At 47.9% G+C, this 12,766-nt stretch overlaps 1 protein-coding gene across 6 annotated transcripts in view; it reads right to left on the bottom strand.

The window, feature by feature from the left end:
• Window positions 1–12,766, bottom strand: part of LOC139050390 (uncharacterized) — a 527,729-nt gene that overhangs the window by 141,145 nt on the left and 373,818 nt on the right. For 5 of the 6 annotated variants that reach the window (XM_070526672.1, XM_070526673.1, XM_070526674.1 and 2 more), the window contains one exon: window positions 2,632–2,732. The exons of the other annotated variant lie outside the window; for it this stretch is intronic. In XM_070526672.1, coding sequence (XP_070382773.1) covers window positions 2,632–2,732 — 101 coding nt within the window. The remainder of the gene's footprint in view (window positions 1–2,631; window positions 2,733–12,766) is intronic. 6 annotated transcript variants of the gene reach the window in all.

Below are 12,766 nucleotides of genomic sequence, written 5' to 3'. Positions count from 1 at the left end.
CCGGCTTGTTGTGCGCCGTTCTATGGATGGGTACTGTTCATGATTCGATGGTGCAGTTTGTGCATTGGGAAATGGTGCCATACCGTTTGGATTTACTTTCTTGCAAGAACATCCTTACCGTCTTTCGCGATTGCTTTCGGAGACTGCTGGCGTTCGGCGTGTGTGTGTGTGTGTGTGTATGTGTGTGTGTGTGTGTGTGTGTTTGTGTGTGTGTGTGTGTATGTGTGTGTTTTTGCGGGCGCTTCTCATATGCATCGAACGCGTAAGGACGTCCGCAATGTTTTTTATGAGTGCTTTAGGAAACTGCCCGCATTCGTTCTGTGTGCGCGCGCATCCGACATGAGTCGTTATTGTGCCAGCGCTTTGCAATGGTGTTTTTCATTTCGTGACGGCGTCCGCGAATGCCAGGATGTGCTACGTGCTCGTCATTTAAAGACCCTGCGTTAATGTAGGGGCACTTAAATTTTGGTTGCTTCGAGGTCAGCTTTCAACGCATGACAAGGCATTGCAGTGCGCTTAACCATAATTGGCTCATGAACTGCTTTGTCATTTCTTCTTTAATTTCAAATTCAGTTTTGTGTAGTAAGTAGGCAGATAGTGGTCACCAAGTTGCGACGCTAATCTCGTTTTTTGCCACTGCTGTGCACATATGCGGATTTTTACTAGATCAAGCTCTCTCAACAAATTGTGAAAGACAGTGCAAATAATTTTTCATAGCAGTACTTGTGCATTGATCACATGACATGTTTAGTTATTAATGGTTATATAATTTTATTATTTTATTTGTAACAAAGTGCGATTAATCTTGACGGCTATTTTGGCTGTCTGTTCACCAACTTATTTACACTGTGCTTCTTGTTTCTGCTTTTTATTTTTGTTATGTGGGCATGCATGGCCAATTTCATTCCTGGCTTCTACGTTTTGGCAAAAACAGGCACTAATATGCTCTTACCGTGGCTAATGAAAAGAGAGCAAATTTGTATTTGACGGTATTCTGGTTCACGCACCTGGCTATTTGGAAAATATACACCTTCAAGTTCGCCCATTACTGACTGACATCTCCGATGCAAGCAATATTACTCGCCCTGGTTGCTCAGTGGCTATGGTGTTGGGTTGCTGAGCACGAGGGCGCGGGATCGAATCCCCGCCATGGCAGCCGCCTTCCGACGTGGGCGAAATGCGAAAACATCCGTGTGCATAGATTCAGGTGCACGTTAAAGAACCCGAGGTGATAGAAATTTTCGGAGACCTCCACTACGGCATGCCTCATAATCAGAAAGTGGTTTCGGCATGTAAAAGCCCATCACTTAACTTGCAAGCTGTATTAGGATGTGACAAAGTGCATGCACCTTCTTTCACTGATCAAACTGCCTGCCATAAACACCTTTGCCCACTCATCCTTGTTTGAAGTGTTTTCTATGCACTGTGATCACATTGCCAGATTCTTTTATTGTGTGCAAAAACAAACATGCACCATTTTATTAGGAAACATTCAAGGTACCCAACTCCTACATTGCATTGAAATCTTAGGCAGATCTGAAGGGAACAGGGAATTCATTCTCTGTTTCGACCATATTGTTACGTTATCCAGTGCTTATTGTCTGGTAGAGGAATGCGTCATGCAAAGGAACTAGTATCGCCACAAGTGTTCATCTGAGAATTAGTCCGCAAGTCAAAATATTTGCATCAAAAGTACCGACACCAGCTATGATTGGCATGTATGTGTTCATTGCATGAAATTCCAGAAGTTTAACTCCGAACCTCTTCTTTACTCTATAATGTATGCTGGTATGTGTGTCACAATGGTTCAATGTCATCAAACACATTGCTCATGTTCTTGCATGTACTACAAACAACTCATCATAAATCTTACTGTCATTATTGAGCTCTTGTATGCACACAACTTAAGTGCACATACTTTGTATGCAGTTCATAGTCATCCTCAAAGATCATTTCGCCTGCACGACTACAGTGTGTAAATTCACACGCCACCTCACACACCTCGTACATAATTTTGTCAGGTCCACATAGCACATCACACATATCTCATACAAGCTCTACGCATTCTTATAGCACGTCGCATAAATCTCATGCACTTCCTAGAAGTCTGCGTAGCACATCATACAGATCTCGCACATTTTCTATGAGAGCTCGTTCAATATGCATAGCATATCATTCACTTCCCGTCAAATCTGGGCGACATGCATACATCTCATTCAATTTCTCATTGAATTCCCATAGAAATTTTTAATAGAGTTGTCCAAGTCCCAAGCTCGAGTGGCGCATGGATGTAGACAATTCATCAGCGCTGATGACGTGAATTTGCTGCAAGCGTCCATAATAATTGCTACCAATATTAAGCGCTTGCCGACTATGAGGCGCTGGCTTAGAAACTTCTCTCACAATGCAATAACGAGGTTGTATGCAAAAAGCACATTGTTGTCTTACTCCGCATGCGATCGTTCTTCAGTGGGAGCTCTACTAGAAATTCAGCCAGCGCTCCCGAGCTACCTCCCACCGCTCTTCACTGCCTTCATTAACACTTCAGGGCGTTCTGGGTACTAACAAGCGAAACAAAATTTGGGAGGACTATTCGCATAGTTCGGTCCTTGTGAGTAACTTAGTACTTACAGAGTTGGCTGCCAGTATCAGACCAAGGGAAAGCAAGCAAGCTAAAAAGCAATATATGCCACTAACTACCAGTCTTATATTGACAACTGTACTTCCAGTGCCTGCAAAAAAAAAGACAACAGAAATTTCTATTTAGCCAAAACGTTCGCGCTCGTACAAATTGCATAATGTGCCTTCACTGTAGCATGTGACGAATTAGGACTGCGTCGAAAGTGCGCTATATTCGACAATGCCCAAATGATTATTTTACTGAGCAAGCTTACTAGAGACATTAAAAACGTCGCAGAGCCCTTTAACTTTCTTTCAGTCTTCGCTAAAACTGTACACTGTCCTCAGTATCGCCAACTTGAGGGAAGCCGGTAAGTAGATAGGTATTTCTTGCTCAATCATGCGTCGGGCCATTGTAAACGACTGGAATGATTCATCAACTTAAGAACCTAACTGCGGCCTTTGAGCACAACTGCCCAACGCTCTTCATCCGCTAAGCCGTTATCGTACACTAACTTCTGTCGTGCTACAGCCTACCACTTATTTAACACGTCGGCGCGTATGTTATATTCCAGTTTATCGAGTCCCATCCTCGTGAAAGCTCTGACTGTGATGCGTCGCGTTAGACTGTACTGTAAACGGAATCGACCCACATTTCCCGCTACCGTCCTCGTAGCAGCAAGCTGTGCGCAGAAAATTGTGACGGTGTAGCAACTGCATGGTTGCGGTCGAACAAACCTCAACATTTTATGGCCAGAGTGAAAATGACATCGTCGCTGTAACAAACACAACATGACAGCCACAGGTAAGTATGACTTTATAACACGTACCCAAAGGGGACGTCACAATTTGTGTTTCTCTCACTTACGCAATTTCAGTAACTATGTGGTGCTTAAGAAACGGTATGTGGTAAGCTAAGCTCCCGTGCAAGGGCCGGAGTTGGAATCATACCGCCGGTGTCAAACGACCGTCGTAACCGTCGACTTCCTGCTTCCGTAATAGCCGCACCCGCATTGCGCGGCTAATTATTTGTCTTACACGAACCCGTCAATCCACCTGGTAACGCTTTGCCTGATCCTAAATTATGCAGGGTAAACATCTACCAGCAATATTCTTCGCACAAGAACGAGCTCAACACCGCGTGGGGGGAAGTGCTTGTTTTTTTTATGTAACATTTACTGTTACCCGATAAAATCCTTTTGTAGACCGTAGTATTGCAAGAAAGGGACGATGTGGATTGTTGCTCGCATGGTTGGCCCTCGGGTAATTGTAAGGCTCAGTTTCAATCGCGCAAGCTGAAACCTTCTATTTTCCCGTTTCTCCTGACCCGTCAAAGTGGCTGTGTGCATTCGGAGAGTAACCCAATAAACCAACTTCCTGCTATCTTAAACGGAACGTGATATACGACTCTTTGTCTGTGATCACCAGACGGGCATGAAGGCAAAATCATGCTGTTAACAAGTGCATACTAGACACTACTTAAAAAAAAATTACCGACGATTACGTTACTTCCTAATGCGAAATTTGAGCGAAGCAAATAAGCTGTTTCACCTTTTCTGCATGCATGAAGAACACAGTCTGAATTGACACAAGTCCGAGTTGGGAAACGCACACCGGAGATTCTCACGGCACGTATCCGGAAGCGGTTTCACGTCATTTTAGAACCAGAGCCGATCACACACTGAACACACACTTCCAAACGGATTGTCTGTAAACTGTCGCCGGAAAGCATTTGTTGCACCCTGACTGTTTGCGAGCCTTTGTTTGCGTTTGGCCTCGGCCTCGGCCGCGCGAACGGTAGAGTCTTCTCTGCGACGGCGATGAGCTTCTGCTTCAGCCTCGCTTACTGCTGGTTGCTCTCGACGGCGGCGATGAGCCTCCGCTTCGGCGGTGCGAACGGCAGGGTCTTCTCGGCGGCGGCGATGAGCTTCTGCTTCAGCCTCGCTTACTGCTGGTTGCTCTCGACGGCGGCGATGAGCCTCCGCTTCGGCGGTGCGAACGGCAGGGTCTTCTCGGCGGCGGCGATGAGCTTCTGCTTCAGCCTCGCTTACTGCTGGTTGCTCTCGACGGCGGCGATGAGCCTCCGCTTCGGCGGCGCGAACGGCAGGGTCTTCTCGGCGGCGGCGCTTAGCCTCTGCTTCGGCGACGCGTACTCCTGGATCATCTCGACGGCGGCGACCGTAAGCTTCTGCTTCGGCGGCACGCACCTCTGGATTCTGACGGCGACGGCGCTGGGCCTCTGCTCTGGCAGCTAGTTTAGCAGCAGCAGCAGCAGCAGCAGCAGACGGAGGACTTCCATCGGTCGTCTCGCTCATGGCTCAGAAAGAACTGGCAGATAATTTCGCAGTGGCAAACGGCAGCGGCAATTTCGGCTCGGGCGGTGCACATATACATATCCGCCGCCACCGATCTGGCTCTCTGATTGCCACCGCACAGGGCGAACGGCAGCGGCAATTTCGGCTCGGGCGGTGCACATATACAGATCCGCCGCCACCGATCTTGCTCTCCGATTGCCACCGCACAGGGGTTGCATTGGAGGAGGAGCGAAGAAAGGAATTAAGTTCGAGCCGGCGGTTTGACAACCGGAGACTCGCAGGAAGAGGGGGGAGCGGAGCGGCGTGTACACCCAACGGCAAACGATGGGGGCAGAAGCGCGCGCAGCAAGCGGACAACACGATAAAGGGAGGAGGGAAGAGATAGCAGCGACTGACTCATGCCGCTGACGCCGATAGTGAGTCAACCCCAGCTGCGGAGTTGGTTTCAGGGACAACGCCGCCGATGCCGACACAAACAATATGATACCCTCGCTTCCGCAGCGCTAAGAACCAGGTCTAGCCGTGGGAAGGTGGTCACGTATTAACGCGATAGCGTTAAGGAGCTCGTGTCGCAGAAAAGCCGGTGTCGTCGGTGTCGGGTGTCGGCGTCGGCGGCGTTGACCGTGAGCGATAAATCACGGCAGGCGCTTCATAAATAGAAAGCAACTTCCAAGATTGACCCGGTGGGAATCGAACCCAGGTCTCCGGAGTGTGAGACGGAGACGCTACCACTCAGCCACGAGTTCGATGCTTTCAAGCGGTGCAAACGCGCCTCTAGTGAATGCGGTGTTGCCTTCGAAACGAGCCGTGGAAAGTTCTACTGCGGTGTATATCGGTAATTATGAACATGTAACGTACAGAAGTCACAATTACACGAGTTGCGAAGTGCGTTTCCGCTGCATTTCTTCTGCGCTTTCCGCAGACGCAGAGCCATCTTGCGGCAAACACAGAAGACCCCCTCCTCTCAATGTACGGCGCTGCCCCGACAGGAGGCGCGCCGCGCGCGCATTGGGACCGCTGCCAGGCGCGTCGCGGGACTCCCTCTCCCCTGACGACGCTTCGCCGTGCTCCCGGTTTAGATTACTATCTATCTCTCTGCCCGTGCCGATCACGACGTTTGGCTGGCGTAGATCGTTTCCCCTCCGAGACACCGAGTTCTTTGGTTCGTTTCGTTCGCTCAGGCGCACGTTTCGTTGCCGCGCCGAACGCTGCGTTGCTCGACGCTCACCGCGTGATAGGTGGGCGCTAAGTCCGATGCGGGGCGCATCGTAAGTGATTGCTGTGCCGTAGCGCATTGTCTTATACCCCTTGGCGGGTCGACGGGAACGCTGTCGCGTCCCACTCTTGAAGGCGAAGCTTAAGCGTCCTCCAATTTTTCGTCGACGTGCCGGGGCCTACGTGAAATAACCGGCGCGTCGGCAACTGAAGAGCACCCTATCCGCCACACAAGAACAGGGGGGGGGACCCTTTCCTCCTCTTTCTGCATGGCGGCGACGGTGTTCTATGCAGTCACGTTATCTTGACTCTCTAGCGGCGTCAGCGGCATCCAGCGGTATCAGTCGGTCGCTGCTAGCGCTGGGGGGATGAAAGGGGGGCGGAGATGGTTACGAGGGCGACGACAACGCCGACGACGACGCGAAACCCAGGAACGGACGCCAAAGAGCTGCGCTCTAAAACATCGATCCACTACAGGCATACCTTTGGTGCAAAGGAATGATGGCTACAGCCGTCCCAGATTTCGCTTTCGGTCACAGCCTCCATAGAAAAACGGAGTCTCATATGCCACATGGTTCAGAAAGCTTCATATCTAAGCAGTCGCCCACCTTGCAGTCACGCATTCCGCAGCTGCTAACCGCCTACTACAATATTTACTGCAGAATGCAGAGCAACCATCTGAGGAGGGACCACATTTTTGTTAAACTGGAAGAGTTAACATTGCGCGCACCCTATAGATGTTGCTTCGAAGTTATCAAACATGAGCCATCGGCGCGACATAAAGCGATTCAACTGACCGATAAAAGTGCTTGGTGATGCCGGCCCCTTCAATTTAACCTGACAAGCTTCGACGCAAGAAAGTTTTTCTTCCAGGATGCATGCATTTGTGTGGACATATATAATTCAGCTGTCGGCAGTTACCCTTTGTACTCTCTGGTTTCTCTTGACCTGTTTTGTCCCACTGTGTTGCGCTGTGAATCGGTATTAAAAGCGCAGCCTCCCACCTCTCTATGACACTTAGAACGAACCACGCAGCCACACTCTCTACAGCTGCGGACCACCCACTATAGTTCATTTGGAAGATGTCATATTTTTGCATACCTACCAGTTCTATTGCATGTATTTCGAAGCTGGTCGATTTGCTCTGAAGTAATGTTTTGTTATTTCGTCACCATAGATCTTTAGCTCTGCTTTAACCGAGAAATTTGTAGTAGACTTTTCCTAGGGGCCGTAGGGGTCCTAGAGGGGAAAGGGCCGATGGATTGTGAAAAAGAGAGGGAGACAGAGGAAAGCGGAAAGGCAGGGAGGTTAACCAGAGGGGAAGATCAGGTTTGTGAAGGAACTGTAAGAACCGCTAGTCGAGACCATGTCGAGATATATTTAGAGCCTAAAGGAGAACGTCAAAAATGCTGAACTAATTCATGAAGCCACAAAAACTGAACTCACATCTACCTGCGTATCTCATAACTTTATAAGTAGAGAGGGGTTTCTCAGCATACATTAGGTTTGAAGTGTAGTGGTCAATTTGTGCAGCGACTCGGAGCGCGGAAAAAAATCTGTTTCTTTGCGTAATGTCGAAGGGAAATCCTTAAAGTAAGCAGAAATAATAAATTATGCACAAAGAAAATTGAAAGACGCGAACCATGATCACAGATGCAATATGACTTAAGCGAACGGCTTGTGTTTACCTCAAAATGAAGTTCACAAGGACGTTGTCATTAGGACTGCCGTTAGTTGGCGTACTCATTTAGGGAGGGAAGTCTACCCAGCGAGTTTGGAGAAGCACTCCCAACATCTTAGGAAAGCTCGAGTCAACTAGCAAGCGAGACGAAATGAAAAACCTGGTATTGATGCGAGGCAGAATACGGCATTGCATTGTTTCTAAAATTGTCAGCCGCTATTTCGTGTTGTACATATCTTTAAAAATACCTAAATTCCTATCACCAGGGCCATTTAGCTCAAGAAGCAAAAATGCAAAATTTAGCTTACATATCTGAAGGGAAAATTATGAATACATCGGTAAAATCACAGTAAGTTAATATCACTGAGAGTTTTACCGAATAAATATTGTCTGGATTGATCCCTTGGCTTTATAGCTTCCGTGGTTAACAGAATGGCCTTCAGAAAAAAATATACCCGGATGCATCTCGCAATAAATTTCAACTTCAATCTGATTTGCATTGAAGCAATGAAGCGACACACTATATTACCACCACCAAAACACGAATGTATGCGTGCATGAAACTTCGTTCCTTACTCGTGTTTTCCATTTAAAATCCTTCCGTAGCCTCCCACAGGGAGCCAGAGTAACGTAGCTCTTTTCCATGCATCAATTGCGATGCCGTGGTTAACCATTCGTATGCACTGCGGAAAAGCCAGCACAAAGCTCGCAGATGACACCAACACTACGCATGGTTCTGCCGAAGTAGCGAAATGGACATCTGCACTGTTTGCTGATGGATTAGATGGGTGTCGCAAGTGTTGCATGTGTTTAATCGAGCATAACTGGTTATTTTTATAGTGCCAGATAATTTTTTTGACAAAGCCAGAATTGCTTTTCTAAAAAAAAGAATGTGACCTAAGGAATCGTCTTTTACAACAAAAAATACAGTACAACCTAAAACGAGTTCAATATAGCAAATAAATGTGCCAATGAAAGCTTGCTTTCTTCGATATGTACGGTATTCAGGTTTAATCTGCTCATCTCAGATGAGTGCGAAAGCCTACAATGCGCGGGGACAACCCAAAAAATAACTCCGTTCTTTGTTTTTTTTTGCTTATGCATTCATGCCGCTGTTATTCGATGTAGAAAAAGAAGTGGCACAGGGTGTCTGCGTTGTAATTTTCCCCTTCTTCTTAGCGGTACGAAGAGGAAAAGTAGTTCCCGTGGCATCGGTGGACTTGCGCACCAAATATCGCTGGGCCGGTTGGCTTTGGGAGTCCATGGAAAACCCCCAAATAAAGCAGTGGAGGGAGATGTAGTTAGGGACTCTTTCGCGTCGCAGTAGCGTATAGCAATATTGCTTTTGCAGAGAGATTCAGGAACATGGATCAAAATAAATGGGCAGCTAAAGTGCTCAAGTCATCATCATCATCATCAGCCTGACTACGCCCATTGCAAGGCAAAGGCCTCTCCCATACTTCTCCAACTATCCCGGTCATGTACTAATTATCGCCATGTCGTCCCTGCAAACTTCTTAATCTCATCCGCCCACCTAACGTTCTGCGGCCCCTGCTACGCTTCCCTTCCCTTGGAATCCAGTCCGTAACCCTTAATGGCCATCGGTTATATTCCCTCCTCATTACTTGTCCTGGCCATGCCCATTTCTATTTCTTGATTTCAACTAAGATGTCATTACCTCGCGTTTGTTCCCTCACCCAATCTGTTCTTTTCTTATCCCTTAACGTTACACCCATCATCCTTCTTTCCATAGCTCGTTGCGTCGACCTCAATTTAAGCAGATCCCTTTTCGTGAGCCTCCAGGTTTCTGCCCCATACGTCAGTACTGGTAAGACACAGCTGTTATATACTTTTCTCTCTAGGGATACTGGGAACATGCTGTTCATGATTTTAGAATGCCTGCCAAACGTATCCCAGCCCATTCTTATTCTTCTGATTATTTCAGTCTCGTGATCCGGATCTGTGGTCACTACCTGCCCTAAGTATATGTATTCGCTTACCACTTGCAGTGCCTCGCTGCCTATCGTAAACGGCTGTTCTCTTCCGAGACTGTTAAACGTTACTTTAGTTTTCTGCAGAAAAATTTTTAGACCCACCCTTCCGCTTTGCCTCTCCAGGTCAGTGAGCATGTATTGCAATTTTTCCCCTGAGTTACTAAGCAAGGCAATGTCATCAGCGAATCGCAAGTTACTAAGGTATTCTCCATCAACTCTCATGCCCGATTCTTTCCCATCCAGGTCTCTGAATACCTCCTGTAAACATGCTGGAATAGCATTGGAGAGATCGTATCTCCCTGCTTGACGCCTTTCTTTATGGGGATTTTGTTGCTTTTTTTATGGAGGACTGCTGAGCGCTGAGTGCTCAAGTATCTGTACCTAAAACGTGGACACAGAAGGGAGGATGATGTCAAGGAAATCGCCAACGAAGCACTGGGTGAATAAAAGTACATGCCATTTGTCCACAGCTGATAGGTGGTGGTGACTGTGCTTTGTGGAACATGAGCCGAGAAGATCATTGATGAAACGGGACAAGAATTAAGGACAGCGATTGGTCAGCTGCTGACGAGGAGCTCCACAGTTCAGAATGACATCGTGCAGAAGTCGTAAATACGGTAGCACAGCTGGTGGTATGTGCGCGTGCAAAGCGTTAGGTGAGGCATAGTCCGTCACGACAGCGACCCATTTTTTCCCTGGTGCTGATGTAGCGAAAGGTTCAAGCAGATCGAGTCCTACGCTGAAGAACGGCTCTACTGGGACATCAATAGGATGTCGAAAGCCGGCAGAAAGTATCGGTGGCACATTTCGCAGTTGCAAACATACTTCTGCACGCATCGATAAAGCCCAAGCTAAAGAAAAACGTCGCCGCATGCGATCATAAGTGCGCGTTACACCAAGATCGCCTGCTGCGGTTTCGCACTTGGAAGGGCACCTCAAGCAAGTGCTCAGCACCTTCGGGCTAAACACTGTGGTGGTATCAAATTCCACTATGTAATGATAAAATCCGTGGCAACTTGTCAGAGGCCTCGTAGCTGAGGAGGATGGTTACGGAGCGTAATGCCGGATCACGCGGCTGTTCATTGCCGCAAGTAAGAACCTCCGAGGTAAAAAATGCACAGGCATCGAGATCATGGTTGGTGCTGTGGGGTCGATCCATGTTATATCGAGACAGGCAGTCCGCGTCTTGAGGTAATTAGCCAGTCTTGTGCTCGGAGGGAAACGAGTACTCTTGTATGCTCATAGCTCAGCGTCCAAGGTAACCTGTAGTAACCTTCATCGAGGAAAGTGAACATAGGGCATGTTGGCCAGACACTACCGTAAATGGCCGTCAAAAGTCGTATGGTAGAAAGCTGGAGATGGTTCAAACAAGGGAAAGGAATTCACCCTTTTCAATTGAGTAATTGCACTCTGGGGCCGGGGGTAAGGAGACCATGCGGCAGGTGTACGCTATAATGCAGTCGTGACTACGCTGGCACTGTGCAAGGACGGCTTCGATAGCGTATCCACTGGCATCCGTCCGAACTTCCGTAGGAGCAGATGGGTCGAAGCGCGCCAACAGAGAAGAAGCCGTCAGGAGGCTGATAAGCGCCGAAAATAAATTAGCTTCTTGATGGCCCCATGAGAAATGCGCATCTTTATTTAGAAGGTCAGTAAGCGGACAGGCGATGACAGCGAAATTTTGGAAATGCGGCGCAAATAGGAGCATAAGCCACAGAAGGAGGAAACCTCCTTGGTTGAGCAAGGTGCAGGGAAATGCTTCACGGTACCATTTTTTCTTTTTAAGGTCGGATTCCTACAACATTAATAAGGTGAGCGAGCAATATTGCCAAAGGGGCACGTGGATGTGTTGAGGCCAAGAACTGCATTACGGAAAACTTGCAGAATGGCTGGCTGGTGCTGAATATGGTTGCTAAGCGTCCTTAAAAACAGTAACGTCATCTATATAAGACGAGCAAGTCGACCATTTGATGCCTCGAAGGAGAGAATCCATTGTGAGTTCAAATATGGCTGGCAGATTGCATAGACCGAAGGGCAAAACTGTGAATTGGTATAGCCCATCAGGTGTCACAAACGCCGTCTTCTCATGGTGCGTAGGATGAGCGGCAGCCTATCATGAGGTATACCGCAGGTAATGGACAAAAAATAACCTGCTCCATGGAGGCAGTCGAGGACCTCAGCTATGCGTGGCAACGGATATACGTGATTTTTAGTGATCTTGTTCAGGTGACTCTAATGGACACAGAAACGCCACGTGCCGTTTTTTCTTGACCAGCACAACTGGAGATGCGCATGGGCTACATGAAAGTTCTATTATTTATTTTAGCGTCATCCTGTGGGCTTCATTTTGTAGCAGCAGAAACGCGATAATCCTGTCGATAAATGGGGTTTGTTTCGCCGGTATCGATTCGATGCATGACGACCGTCGGCTGGCAAAGTGGACGATTGACGAAGTGAAAAACATCCCGCTTTGACACTAACACATGACAAAGCTCATCTATGCGCGTATGTGAAAGCTCCGCGGCAATAATTTTATTGTACTCACTGGTGGGCGGGCTAATGGATCCTGCTGCGCTTGAAGTGCCTTCGGAGGTTAGCGTGGAAATCTGCCGGTCGTTTAAGGATGACAACGTTGCAAGTGCCATTCCGGAAGGTAGAAAGTGGCTGGATAACCCAAGGCTGAGCACAGCCAGATGAGCGTCATTGTTGACAATTTCAACAACCGTATGTGGTACGGTCACATGCTGGGCCGAGACAACGTCAATAATGGGGGATTCAGCGTAAACCCCATATGCGACAGCAGGAGACGGGGTCCAAATATCGGAAGTAGTGGACTGGGGTGGCAATCGCACGGACTCTAAAGAACACAGCTGCGTGTGCCTAGCAACAAGAGTCTCGAGAACAGAGGGAAGTTCAAGTTGAAGGATCCTGGCGCCACAGTC

This window comes from Dermacentor albipictus, chromosome 10 (assembly GCF_038994185.2).
Source record: "Dermacentor albipictus isolate Rhodes 1998 colony chromosome 10, USDA_Dalb.pri_finalv2, whole genome shotgun sequence".
In the NCBI taxonomy this organism is placed as follows: Eukaryota; Metazoa; Arthropoda; class Arachnida; order Ixodida; family Ixodidae; genus Dermacentor; species Dermacentor albipictus.
The sequence above is the reverse complement of the archived record's forward strand: the minus strand, read 5'-3'. Positions and strand labels throughout refer to the sequence as shown.